Genomic DNA, 13,237 nt, shown 5'->3' on the forward strand with positions numbered 1-13,237 from the left:
GACAGATAAATATTTGGTACACCAATCAGTAATCATTATAAAATGTGTACAGTATTACTGGTACACACACACTATTTATTTCAGGTGGTGCATACCACAGTACTCTTTCACTGTACTGGTGCTTCATTAGTTGAAGTCAGTAAGGAATGTATGGAAATTCCCAAGTAATTTTGTTATGAATATTATGACATCCAAAGCACATTTTCTTTTCTCATGAGGAAAAATTAATCCAAAACTATCTCTTTTAACAAAATAGTTATACTTGTCACAAATCAATTTCAAATACTTGTTTGACAAGTATTAAATATACCAAAACATGGCAGCAACTTGAGATTTTGTGAATGATATTAGGGCCAAATCCAATTTTTGGAAAATGTCATTTTTCTTATTATTTTAGAGTATTTTTGTTTTCTGTTTGAATTTTATGTAATTTCCTTAGTCCAATAATATCTTGTCACTTGTTGTGAGTCAGTGTTTTTTTATTTCTGGTCCTCCCTGTTAAATATCTTGTCCTGGGTGTTAGTATCCCACTCAAAGTTCCCCTTCATTATATATCAATAGTGCATTTTGTAAATTGTAGGGTTCAATATTAACACTTCCTATTTTTACCAACAAGCCCTCAAATGTCAGCACAGTGTCTTTATTTGGTGTTGGCTATAGTGTAAACTTAATCATCCGACTTTAGGGTACAGTTTTTAGCTGATAATTTGCACAACAGTTAACATATACATAGAAAATTCATCTAAATGTGAGGTACTGACCATTCATTTTTTGGGGAGAGGACATTGTGATTTTCTTTTGAATCTATACATATTAATCTTCTTTTTTCTCAAGATAATTATATTTTTAAAATAATATAACAGATATAATATGATGTTAATTTGCTTTAAATAAGAACAAGATATTTTTCCAGCTAGCTAAGAGTTGGAAATGTGAAGACAAAAAATAAAAAATCCAAGACACATGCCTCAATCTAATTTTTGGTCCCTACAATAATTGGTGTATACCATGACATGTATTACTGAAAGTTATAAAATAACTAGGTATACTGTGGTACAAATTTTTTCCTGGTTCCCAGCTCTAACCATTCCCCATGATTTGAAAATAAATATTTGGCAAATAAGGCAGTAATCATAACCAAAATCTGCTAGGTGTTTAAATTAAACGTTTTTAATCCTCCACCACCACACTCCTTTCCAAGAGATGGATACAAAAATACACGGAGAAAGAGAATTCTGCCAACTGTCTTATCTTGCCAAAAAAAATTATACATATTTAGTATTTCATATATTTTACCTAGACTACTGAAAAGTTTAAAGGAAATTTCTTGTATCTGGTACCTTCTTTTACAAAAGTTATTTTTACTATATCAGTATTTTTTATTGCTGCCCATGTACAATATCTTCAGTTAACCAACCTGAAAATCAGGCTTATAAAAGTAGTTTCATGTCCTGTGTTAATCTACCTGATAATCAGGCTTATAAAAGTAGTTTCATGTCCTAAGTTAATCCACCTGATAATCAGGCTTATAAAAGTAGTTTCATGTCCTGTGTTAATCTACCTGATAAATCAGGGTAATCATAGTGGTTTGCATGTCCTGTGGGTTCTCTATTCTTTTGCCAGTTTTGAATATCAAAGATGACTCCAAGAATAATGGTAATTTTCATTGCTAAATAAGTAGCCGAGGGAAATATTTTTAACTCACTGACCCTTAGTTTTTTACCTCCTAACCATCATCACTAATAATTTTTGTTGCAATTTATTTTTAGATGTCTCTTTATAGTAGATTAAAAAAATTAATATTATAAACCAAAATTAGTTATATAAATATTTTTTGTTTGTTTGATAGAGAAGTCACCTTTGTAAATGGTAGTAGTACTATACCATATGTACTCGCTTATAAGACCAGTCAAACTGCTAACAACAAAGGTCCTACTATGCCATAGCGTCATCTACCGGCAGACCAATGTATCTGATGTTTGTTCTACTGATTACTCCAAACAAACTGCACAGATGGCAGATCTGGGTCTGTGAAGTTAACAGTTAGACTTGAGGTATAAGTGAGTATATATGATAAATTGTTCTTATTTTAATAACAAGTCCTTAATATGATGGGAAATAATAACCAGAAACTTACATTGCTATTTATAGAATTCAAGATGAAAATTCACACATGATCCTTGACAAACAAGTGATAAATTTAATATCCCTGGCCCAACTTAATGTAAATTATGACACAATGTACGTATCTGGATTCAATACTAATAAAATGATCATTTTATATGATATTTTATCATAAAATAGAGGACTTCTGGCATGGAAAGAGGACTTCTGCCATGGAAAGAGTTGCAGATTTTTAAGATTGCCATATTATCTTATAAAACAACCATGATGAATCAGAATAAGAAAAATCTAATTTTTACATAAACCTTTTTGTGGCTATTTTTGGCTAAAAATCTATATTGCAGATTTTTTCCCAGATATTATAAGTATTCAAGAAATTAACCGATTTGGCCCCGATCCCGTCTGTACTCAGTGTAGGTGTGATAAGGCTGTACCCTACTTCCATGCTCTGCAGCATCAAGGTCATGTAAGATACACCAATGTGGGTGGTATTAAAAAAAAGCAGACAGATATAGCTCTAAAATGATATCAAATAATCTGAAAGTTCTAGTTGCACTACAAAATACGGAGAGAAAAACCTCATTTTTTTGACCCATTTTTGTTAAAACCCAAAATTTGCTCAAGATCGCAATGTGATTTTGTGTCCGGATTTAAGACCTTTTGGCCTCAGATCTAAGGCATACCAGTCTTAACTGCACACAGACAGGTGAACCTTTGCAAAAACTAGGATAAGGTGGGCATTTGGAATAAATTACCGTCTCCATACGAAAATGATGGGTCCATTAAGCAAAAAAAAAAATATATATATAAAAAAAAAAAGAACTCCAACTTTTACCCTTCTGCTCATGCGCAAGCAAAATAACCAATGGAAAATGATGTTTCTAATACAACTAGGCATTAGTCTCATGGAAAATCTTTTGAAAGCCAATGTATTACGATGTATTCAGAGATAGACCCCCAAATGTCTTTCCTACGCACATTTCAGGCAACAACGACAAAAACCTCTGGGGCCGAATGAGTTGAGTGTGGTCATATTGACTTTTGAAATGTTGATTAAAAATCAATCATCCTTTGGCTGAGTTGAGATAAAAAAAGAAAGCATCATTAAAAGTGATTTCAGCAAAACCACTTGAATAAGTGTTTCAAGCTAAAGTTAATGAAAAATATTTCAGCTGTCCCGTGCTTATGCTTACACTTGTGTATTGAAACACTGGTTAAACATACTAAGCGACACCTATAAACAACAAAACTATCAACAGAAACTGTATAAATCAAGATGTGCTTCAGATGCAAATGAACATAAACACTGTTGATCGACTAAGAAGGAAGGATATTTTTAGACCAATTAGAAAATGATTGGCCTCAGGACCTGGAGGATAACACTGCTTTACTTGAAATTTTGTTGAGTTCCAAATAAACACATGCGTCAGATTAATAAGATTTTGTTATTATCTTGTCATATTTGTAGTGTAGCAATCACAATGTTTATATATATTAGTATTTTTTATTTTATTACTAGAATAAAACTTAAAAAAGCTCTTACTAGTATTGCTATCCTATTTATGTGGGATTATAAACTATGTCATGTCAATTTTGGTCCTTAGTGGCTACCACAGAATAAAGTTCCATGCACTTGCTTGTTAGGATACATAAACCACCACCGAATTATGGCCAATCAGCATCAGGCTGCAAATGATACACTAAGAATTGTTCATAAGCAACACCACTGTAGGTATAATAAGTTTGATAGGAGTTTTTTATATGGCAATCAACGGAATTTCATACACTTTACAAAAAATGTGAGGATCTGTTTTCAGTTTTGACTTACCAAAAATATTTATATTATTGAGGAAACAGTGCTCTTACAGATCTGAGCACTTCCTGGTCACAGCTTTACACTGGTAAACAGCCACTACATGATTCAAACTTAAACAGGAAATCCCATTGATAACACTGAGTTTAGGGTATATATGGTGCATTCCACTGAATCACCAAACCCATCAAATTGTATTCCTACAACTACTTCTGAGGTTTTCTCACCACCATGGTGGTCAAGTGATGTTCCAATCAACATTTCAATTACATTCAATCAACAATTACTTTCCTCCACAACAATAAATCTTCATCCAACTGAAATGGCAACCTGACTGTGAAAAACAAAACCACATGACTATGTGTAAACTTAATTCAATCTGGAAAAAAAGACATCAGAGTAAGTATAGCAGGTATAGAAGTATCAATAGGTATTCTCGAAAACTCACCTGTAGTTCAACTTCTAAAGTGAACCAAGTCAAGCTATATAGCATGGAGTAAGAGGTCAATTAGTCCTTCAATACAAGACATCTACTCTCATACTTATGTTCTTTGTGTGCATGTCTTACTGCACCCCAAAAATGGCATTGTAAAGCTTGTTCCTCGGTCAACTGACAGGGAAATTAGAGACAAATCTTCAAAAATATCTCATAAACCTGGCAGCCCACATGGACACTTTTTCACAAATTAAAGTCTAATTACTGAAGTCAGACTATACTTATTCTGATGTCTTTGCCCAAATAAAAGCAAATTTTGACACAAGAAAGTGGGCGTGCTTTCAAGCCATGTTCACATACATTGCAGTAAGTTGAAATGTGATGGGAGCCATGGAATGCCAAATTCACTGGAGGAGATACAAGTTTCTTTTTTCGCCATTTCCTTAAATGAATGTACCCCAACTAAAGCCAGCTTCTGCATTTCTTGGACTGCATTTCAACCAAATGAACTATATGTCAAAGGAAATTAAAGATGTATCAACTTCCTTGTGTCAAATTTCATGATGAAAAAGATAACTGAGTAAGTAGAGTGCGAATAAATAAAGACAAACAAGTTGTTCTCCGCCTTTTTCTTTCTGATATTACTAGTGGCAGAGACCTACAGTGCTTGGCACTATTTGTGCTGGAGTTTTCAGCATTTTGCTCTCATGGGCTATTGGACCACTTGCTAGGAATTAACAAATTTATTTTGACTGACCTTTGTATGTAGAATGTAAGTAAAATTCCTCTTCTTTTGAGCCACTGCATTAAATCATTCAGAACACTATTTCAGAATTAAACCCTGTCAGAACAGAACACCTGTTTATCTAGTCCAACAATGTAAGATGCTTTCCCTAATATGTGTTTTTGGGGTCACCTAATTAATGGTGCAGTTAGTGGGTTTCAAGGTTGACAAACATCAAAATGAGAACTCAAATTTTCAGGAATAGCTCACACACTTGGCAGCCAATATCAGTGCTAATAACAATCAAATTCTCACACAAGCAAACAGAAATTGCAAATGCCAAAATGGGATAAAGATGAACTATGTTTCTTTAACGAAATGAATAAAAAATATACTAATATTGAAGAAAGTGTCTAGATAGCTTCATTTTCTTCAAGATACTTTTCATCCTTTTAACATGTGCCATTATTCTGGCACTAAGATGGCAACACTAAAAACAAATATATGGGGAGGCATCTTACACTGTAGGACTACTGTGTATACTTGTGTTATTGACCTGAAATTTAAATTGACCCTATGCTAGACAATAGATCCCTCTGCCAACTGAATCACGTGACATGACTCCCCGCTAACCTCCGAAAAACATGCTGTATTTGGCAAAGAAATATGTTTCAGCTTAACTGATATGTTTATTTAAAATGATCTGTATTATTTTTAAATATGCACAATTTCAAAGTTGCATAAATTATACTGCAGTAGACAATGTTGATATTCACAGTTCAAGTTCATATAGTAATAATCTAAGTGTTTTATCTCAGTAAATAAGAAAAATAAATTTTAAAGCTGCTCGAGAACTTTTTTGTACAAGGAAATTTGCTCCGAAAGATGCTTATGTATTTAGTATATAACCTTACCCTTATTAATTTTATCTGGCTTATTTTCATGCTGCCTTAAAAGTGAATTAAAAATTACTAACAAATCGTTAAAAAAATTACTGTTTAGAAGTATACAGTTGTATATTAAAAAAATGTAACTTCAACTATGTTTGTCAGATGGAATTTTGATCAATGATGACTGTTGATGTAAACATATAAATGCATGCTTAATATATCAGACAATAATTATCTGAAACCATTGTTTTTGTATTTCTTTATTATTACATTTGATATCCCCACACCTCCTTCAGCCCAATGAGAAAGTAAAGAGTCACTCAAGTGTCTGAAAGATTGAGATGATAAATCTTTGTTTTTGCGACAAACCAACATGAAAGTGTAAATTTTTAAACTTTAAAATAATGCAATCTGGGGTTCAGTGCTTACTATACAAGAAAAATAATTTACATCAAAGTCCAAAAGTTGGGGTGTTTCCATATTCAGCTGATCAAACATGTGACCACAAAAAAAGTCTTTATCCTATCATTCAACCGGGAAACACGCTAAACAACGCCGTTTAATTTGGCAGTAAGACGTCGACCCAAATGTCATAAATACATACCAGGATATAGATTTTACATTGTAGGATATCGGGTCAAAAAATCATCATGCATATCAGGGGGCGATACTTTATATTACAAAACTAGCAGACCCTTCTAAACCTAGCTGTTTTGTTGTTTGGGTTTTTCTTTTTCTTTTTTCTTGTTTGTTTTGTTATTGTTGTTTCCTGTCGGCCACTTTTTGGGCAACTGAGTTTACGCAACCCTAACCCATACAGTCTACTTCCTAACTTATTATAATAAATAAATATCTCAGTTCCAACTTACGATCTTTGCTTGGAAAAGCCCATCTGCATCAGAATTTCTAGTGATGACTTCGATTTGTCCATTTTAAGTGAGTCTGTCTTCTTGAGACGAGGGGGAAGTACGTTAGCTGCCATTTCTGTCATGACCAGGAAGTGCAATACAATACCTCCTGCGTCAAGAGCTACGAAAATATTGTTATGATTGTTTCTTGACCTCCAAGATTTAGGTCACCAAATAAAACGGTTCGGGGTTCAGTTTAATTGTAATGATATATGCATACATACATACGTACATACATACATACATACATACATACATACATCTGAATAAAGCATATAACCTTTGATTTAACATAACCTCTAATAAGCTTTTGACCAACACGACAGAAAAATAATAATGACATTAAATTAGCATGATCTGGAAGACGTGAAAACGCCGCATAATACAAAATTACACATGCACAAATCGCATAGCTCATGTCATAGAATATAAGGCAGCAAAATAGTTCAAAAAATCATAAATAAAAGTGAATTTAGTATTCAGGTAAATATTCAATGACACATTTTAGGACTTAAAGTGTGCTAAGATAAAGATTATGTAAGTTCAATTATAAGTAAAATTTAAAGTGAACTACCAGTTTAGGACTAAAAGCATATTCAGATGCAAATTATGCCTTATTTAAAAAAAGAGCTAAACGAAGGGGACTTGATGGTAAATAAGACAAAGACAGTAAAATAAACGAATATTAGTTGTCATCTTGGAAACTGGGGTGGGGGTGGGGGCGATTCGGATGTATTACATTTAAGGTATATAATAATAATAATAATAATAATAATAATGAGGACTTTGTATAGCGCCTAATCTTTAGAAGCTCTACGCGCTTTACAACATTAGACAACACATATAAGATAAGAAACAATAATATTATTACAAAAACAAACACCATGAAATTAAAAAATAAAAAAACATGCTGAGAATATTTCAGGTAGGAAACATTAGGTCTTTAGGTTTGTTCTTGCAGTCGAAATAAGTGAGTTTTGAGAGCCCTCTTGAATGTGATCACTGTGTCTTTGCGTCTAAGTTCAGTGAGCAATTCATTCCACGTTGCTTGGCTCTGGTATGCAAAAGAACGCTGTCCATATGGCTTTGTTTTCATAGTGGGAATAATGAGTACACAATTGTCAGAAGAGGAGCGTAAGTATCTTGCTGGTGTGTACACATGGGTGAGGTCAGATAGGTATGTTGGACTAGAGTCCGACAGTGAAATGTAGCACAGAGAACAAATTTTGTGTTCGATTCTGGATCGAATGGATAGCTAGTGTAGGGTACAGCGCAGCGGGGAGGTGTGCTCTGATCGTGGTACTCTAAGTATGATCCGAGCAGCTGTGTTTTGAACGTTTTGAAGTTTCTGGAGTAGATATTGAGATGAACCAGACAGAATTGAGTTACAATAGTCCAGTCTTGAAAGTACTAATGAACACACAAGTGTTTTAGTGTCATCAACTGAAAGATATTTGCGAATTGAGCTGATGCGTCTCAGCTCAAGATATGCAGCCTTGCATATGTTCATGACATGAGTAGTAAAGTGGGGCGATTTAGGGTCTATGGGAATTAGCATTAAAAACACCCCTGGGCCTGTATAGGGTCTATGTAAATTTAACATGGACAAAAACCCTGGGCCTGTATAGGGTCTAGGGGAATTAGCATTACAGACCCCCCTGGGCCTGTATAGAGTCTATGTAAATTTAACATTAACCACCCTAGGTCTGTATAGGGTCTATGTAAATTTAACATGGACAAAAACCCCTGGGCCTGTAAAGGGTCTATGTAAAATTGAAACAGGGAGGGTCTCTATTTTTTTTAAATAAAAAAGGGGTAGGCAATGAAAGTCAAGGTCTTTTCGAGATATTGGAGTGGCCCTGAAAAAGGCCTTTGGGTTTCTTCTAATTTCTTCTATTTCTCCACCAGCTTCTTATTTTCTGTCCTACACTTTTTCTGTTCTTTTCTTTCTTTTCTTCCTCCTTTTTCTTCTTTTTCTCTTCTTTCTGCTTCTCCTCCTCTTCTTTCTTCCTCTTCTCATTTTCTTCTTCTTTTTCAATTTTTTCGTTCCATGCTCTCATCCTTATCCTTTCCTCTTCATCCTCCTTCTCCTCCTTTATTTCTTTCATCAGATCGCTGATGATTTCCTTTAGTTTTCTTAAATTGTTGATCTCCATCTTCACTCGATGGGGACTATAAGAATAGTGATCCTCGTTTAGTTTAACCAACATTTGCTCCATCATGCCCAAATTGTACAGGACGTCTTGCAATTTTTTCATTTTATCAAGGTGGTTCGAAGCCATCTTCTTTTTTTATTCTTTGTAGAATGGTGCGAACGACGAACCTTGTGGGTTCTTATAGTTAAAGCGCGGACATGAAGGAAAACATCCCCTAAGACAAAACTTATATTACCTAGATAATCACTTAAAACGCGCGGACGTGAAGGAAAATATCATCTACTTTTCTCATTTCATATTATCTACTATCCACATACGTGAAGCAGCAATAAACAAACCCAAAATCTACTATCCACACACGCAAAGCATTAAAATCCACACAAACCAACTTAAGCCCTTACAAAACCCAATAATCTACTATCTACACAAACGTACGTGAGCTCTTACAAACACATACACTCACAGTAGGAAAAGAAGAGTCAGTGTTTATATTCACACTACTCTACATACACACATTGGCAAATGGATTACTATTTCTTTTCTAAAGGTTTGGGTAGCCCTGAAAAGGGCTGTTTGTTTTGAACTCCAGGGCACCTGGTTAATGATGGCACCTTCCAGGCCTGGCACCACACACACATCTTCTACTCCAGTCTCCTTTTACTTTTTTTGTTGGGAGTGCAGAGGCGGGATGAGTGGCTTCAGAATCCCAATCGTCTGTCTCTGGGATTCTGAAATATCCTCTCTCCTTTTCCTCCTCTTCTTTTTTTCTTCTTTCCTCCTCTTTCATCCTTCCCTCTTCGACGATGGCCTCCGCGGCCAGTTCATTTAGTATGCGCCTGGCATATTCCAGGTGCATCTGGAGTTCTAGAAGTTTAGCTAGTCTGGTGTTCATTCTGGTGTTGATCAATCAACAAGGGTAGCTAGATTTTTAATTTATACGAAAAGCGCGGACGTGAAGGAAAACATCCCCCTAAGACAAAACTTATATTACCTAGATCATAACCAAACAATGCGCGGACCTAAAAGAAATACTCACTCACTTTTTTATACTACCCATCACTATTCTAAAAAAAAATTATTAAACAAATAATATACTATCCACATACGTAAAGCATTTAAATGAAACCCGAATTTACTATTCCCACACTTCAAACAACAAAAAACATTATCATAACCTACTATCCACACAAACGTACGTGAGCGCTTACAATGGCACACACACACACACACACACACATTTTTTAACTAACAAAAACAATTCATGTACTTATGCACGCACTTCTATATTTTAACTTATTATAGGCAATCGATTGTTATATCTTTTCTAAAGATTGGGGTAGCCCTGAAAAGGGCTGGGGTTTTTTTGTGTGCGAAGTTGAAGCTAGGGCGATATTTTATATTCTAAGAATGCGACATCCTCTGACGATAGACTTTCTGACGATAGGTCTGCTTCTTCGGAAAGAGAAGAAGAACTCTTTGGTGTCGATACGACAATCGACAAAGCCTCTGTCAGGTTCAGGTTGATGCTGCTGTTATTATTGCTGTTGCTACTCTCTCTGTTGTTTCTGAAGTCTGTACTTCTCTGTCCATTCTTCTTTCTCCCTGTTCATTTCTTCTCTGAAGAGCTCTTCTATCAGGTCTTCAGTGACTTTTAACATTCTCACATTCTCTATCTCTTCAGGCTTCGGTATCAGACTGTGTCTGACCCTATGCAAATTCACGTAGGCTTCGTTTAGCTTAGCTAGTCTGGAGCACATCTTCGTAGGAGGATGAGTCGACAATGGATGGTTAGACTGGAGGCTACCCCGGCTTTAAAGTCAAAGCACGGACGTGAAGGAAAACATCCCTACACGGTTTTCGAGCCGGAACGTTCAATGAGTGTCATGAGAGGGATAGTAAGAAGTCAAAGAGCATGAATCAAGATTCCTATAGCAAAACAAACTACAAAGACATTTTTTCTTCAAAACAACATTTTTTTTAAATTCAAAATCACTTAACACTAACAAACAACTATAACATTTTAAACAATGATCCAACAGTGTAACATCAAATATTTTTTTCAAATGACAAACATTTTTTCTCAACTAACACATTATTTTGGACAGGGCTGACAACGTTGTGAATGAAATTGTGATTTCCACTGTTGGAAGTCATTAGGCCATTGACGGACACTACGTTTCCTAGCTTGAGACAAAAGACCAGTATAATGGTCACAAAACCATCGATCTACTTTCACATCGTTTCTAGAAGAAGAACGAGGATCAAATTGAGTCACTAAATGTTCTAAGGAATAGCCCCGACTACGATGATGCAGAAAATATACACAATATTGTCCACACACCAAGGAATATGTGCCTTGTAATTTCACATTATTGAATCGGGTGGTCTGAGCATTTCTTCTTATAAAGTCAATGATATCGTCTTCCAAAGGAGGCAACCCATACGAATCGAAATATTCCACACATCCTTCTTGAGGAAAGTAGACGGCTACCCAGTGGGTTCCTGTGGGTTCCTGGGAGATGACTGTCGTCCGTGTTGATCACATAAGCTTGATGGTCTTGAGGTTTGCGATGAGGGAGTTCATCTTTAGCACAGACGACAGGATTCCAAGAAGCAGTGTACGAACTGTGGTTCAAAAGATAATAAAGTTCCCAGGTATCCATTGATTTGTGTGTTTTTTTTCTTCTTCTTCACAGGTAATGATAAGTGATCAATTCGATCCTGACTTTTTGCTTGAAAATGTCTGACAAGTAAAAGGCGTTTACCTCCGACTTCTTACTCTGGTCAAAGAGAGATTCGATGCGACGGCACTCCAGAGACGTTAATGGAGGAGAAGAATGTTTATCCAAGCCTTTATATCACTCATTCAACAAGCTTTGTCCAGATATTCGTCCAACTTTTCTTCTTGACTCAACATCAGACATTTGTCGTGTTGAATTTGACTGGGATGATCGTTGTGACGTCCATAACACTCTTCCTTGATCATTTCTTTCATTTTATCTGCCAGGACTGTAGCAAAACAGGAGACTCAATGGGCTTCTTGTTCTGGCCATCTTGACTTCATCATGATGGCTTCTTCGTCTTGGGATTCTTCTTCTTCTTCCACAGTCTCCTCACATTCCATCTCCAAAGTTTCTCCAGTAGGTAAAGAAGGATAACAGTCTTCCATGGCTTCTAATAGTCTAGAATGACTTCTCTCAAACTGTTGATTTCTATGGTATTATCGAATTCTGCATACAGGATGACGTTCACCGTCTCTGTTAGATTTGATGCAAACTGAAGTTCCACACGAATCTGACCCGATTTTAAAGGGTGGAAATGTCCCTCGTCGCTGCCTTGGTCTGGAGTGAAATCAAAAGCCCACAAAGTGTAGCCTCCTGCATAATCGTCGTACGTAATACCGTGACTGGTGTTGGTTCCTAACTGACCGGTAGCTCGTACAGGAACAAGTACGATCTCAAATAATTCTTCGCGGCACCAAATTTAGGTTCGAAAGGTCGGGTACACAAGGTCTTGCAATCGCGACTGACTTCGATCTTGGACACATTGTAGGGTTGAAAGTGGAAAGGGTTTTCATTGTAGGCTCCGTTGAAAGCTGCATTGCTTACGATACCAACGATTAAACGCTTGGGTAACTGTCCTTGGAACAAATGATTTTCGATCATAGATCGCTGTCCAGTGGGAATGGTGAACGTTTTCACTTCTACGCGTCGTGTCGGATACTTGGCGGTCGTTCTGCTCAACGTGTGACTGATGTCGTTTCCCACTTTAGGTAACACTTCCACACGACGCATGTAGAGTTTGGCTTCTTCGATTTTGGTTTTATAAGTGGAACCAGCAGCAGCCATCAAACGGAAAGCGGCACTGCTACGATTCAGTCTCAAGCGGACATCCACTCCGTTCAGCAAATACTTCTCTTGCAGCCACATGTCCAAATGCAAACGATCCATCAGTTCTAAACTACGACTTAGTGCAGTATTCTTTCGTCGTTCTACAAATCCCGTTGTATTTTGATCATCCCCAGCAACTGTCATGCTGTTGAACTTAGTCGCTTTTTCAGGTTTCCATACCACGCAAGCATCCAGATGAGTGTTCTTGGCTTCTCTTCAGATTTTCCAGGTACGCTCGGTAAGGGTAAGTATCCATACTGCTGCTGACCAGTTTGTTATTCAAGTACAAGTCCACC

The 13,237-nt window shown here is 36.2% G+C and overlaps 2 protein-coding genes across 2 annotated transcripts in view; one reads left to right on the plus strand and one right to left on the minus strand.

Annotated features, from left to right (window-relative positions):
- The window catches only part of LOC149776955 (ubiquitin-associated and SH3 domain-containing protein B-like), an 83,305-nt gene extending 76,317 nt beyond the window's left edge, over positions 1-6,988 (minus strand). Inside the window, exon 1 of the mRNA XM_089941670.1 lies at positions 6,857-6,988. Within this exon, the coding sequence (XP_089797796.1) occupies positions 6,857-6,978 (122 nt within the window). The 5' untranslated portion in view covers positions 6,979-6,988. The remainder of the gene's footprint in view (positions 1-6,856) is intronic.
- Positions 5,130-13,237, plus strand: part of LOC149776956 (hillarin-like) — a 63,696-nt gene continuing 55,588 nt past the window's right edge. Inside the window, exon 1 of the mRNA XM_089941669.1 lies at positions 5,130-5,145. The gene's annotated coding sequence lies outside the window, so the exon portion shown is untranslated. The remainder of the gene's footprint in view (positions 5,146-13,237) is intronic.

Source organism: Sinohyriopsis cumingii, chromosome 18 (genome assembly GCF_028554795.1).
Source record: "Sinohyriopsis cumingii isolate HCF-2022 chromosome 18, ASM2855479v2, whole genome shotgun sequence".
Taxonomy (NCBI): domain Eukaryota; kingdom Metazoa; phylum Mollusca; class Bivalvia; order Unionida; family Unionidae; genus Sinohyriopsis; species Sinohyriopsis cumingii.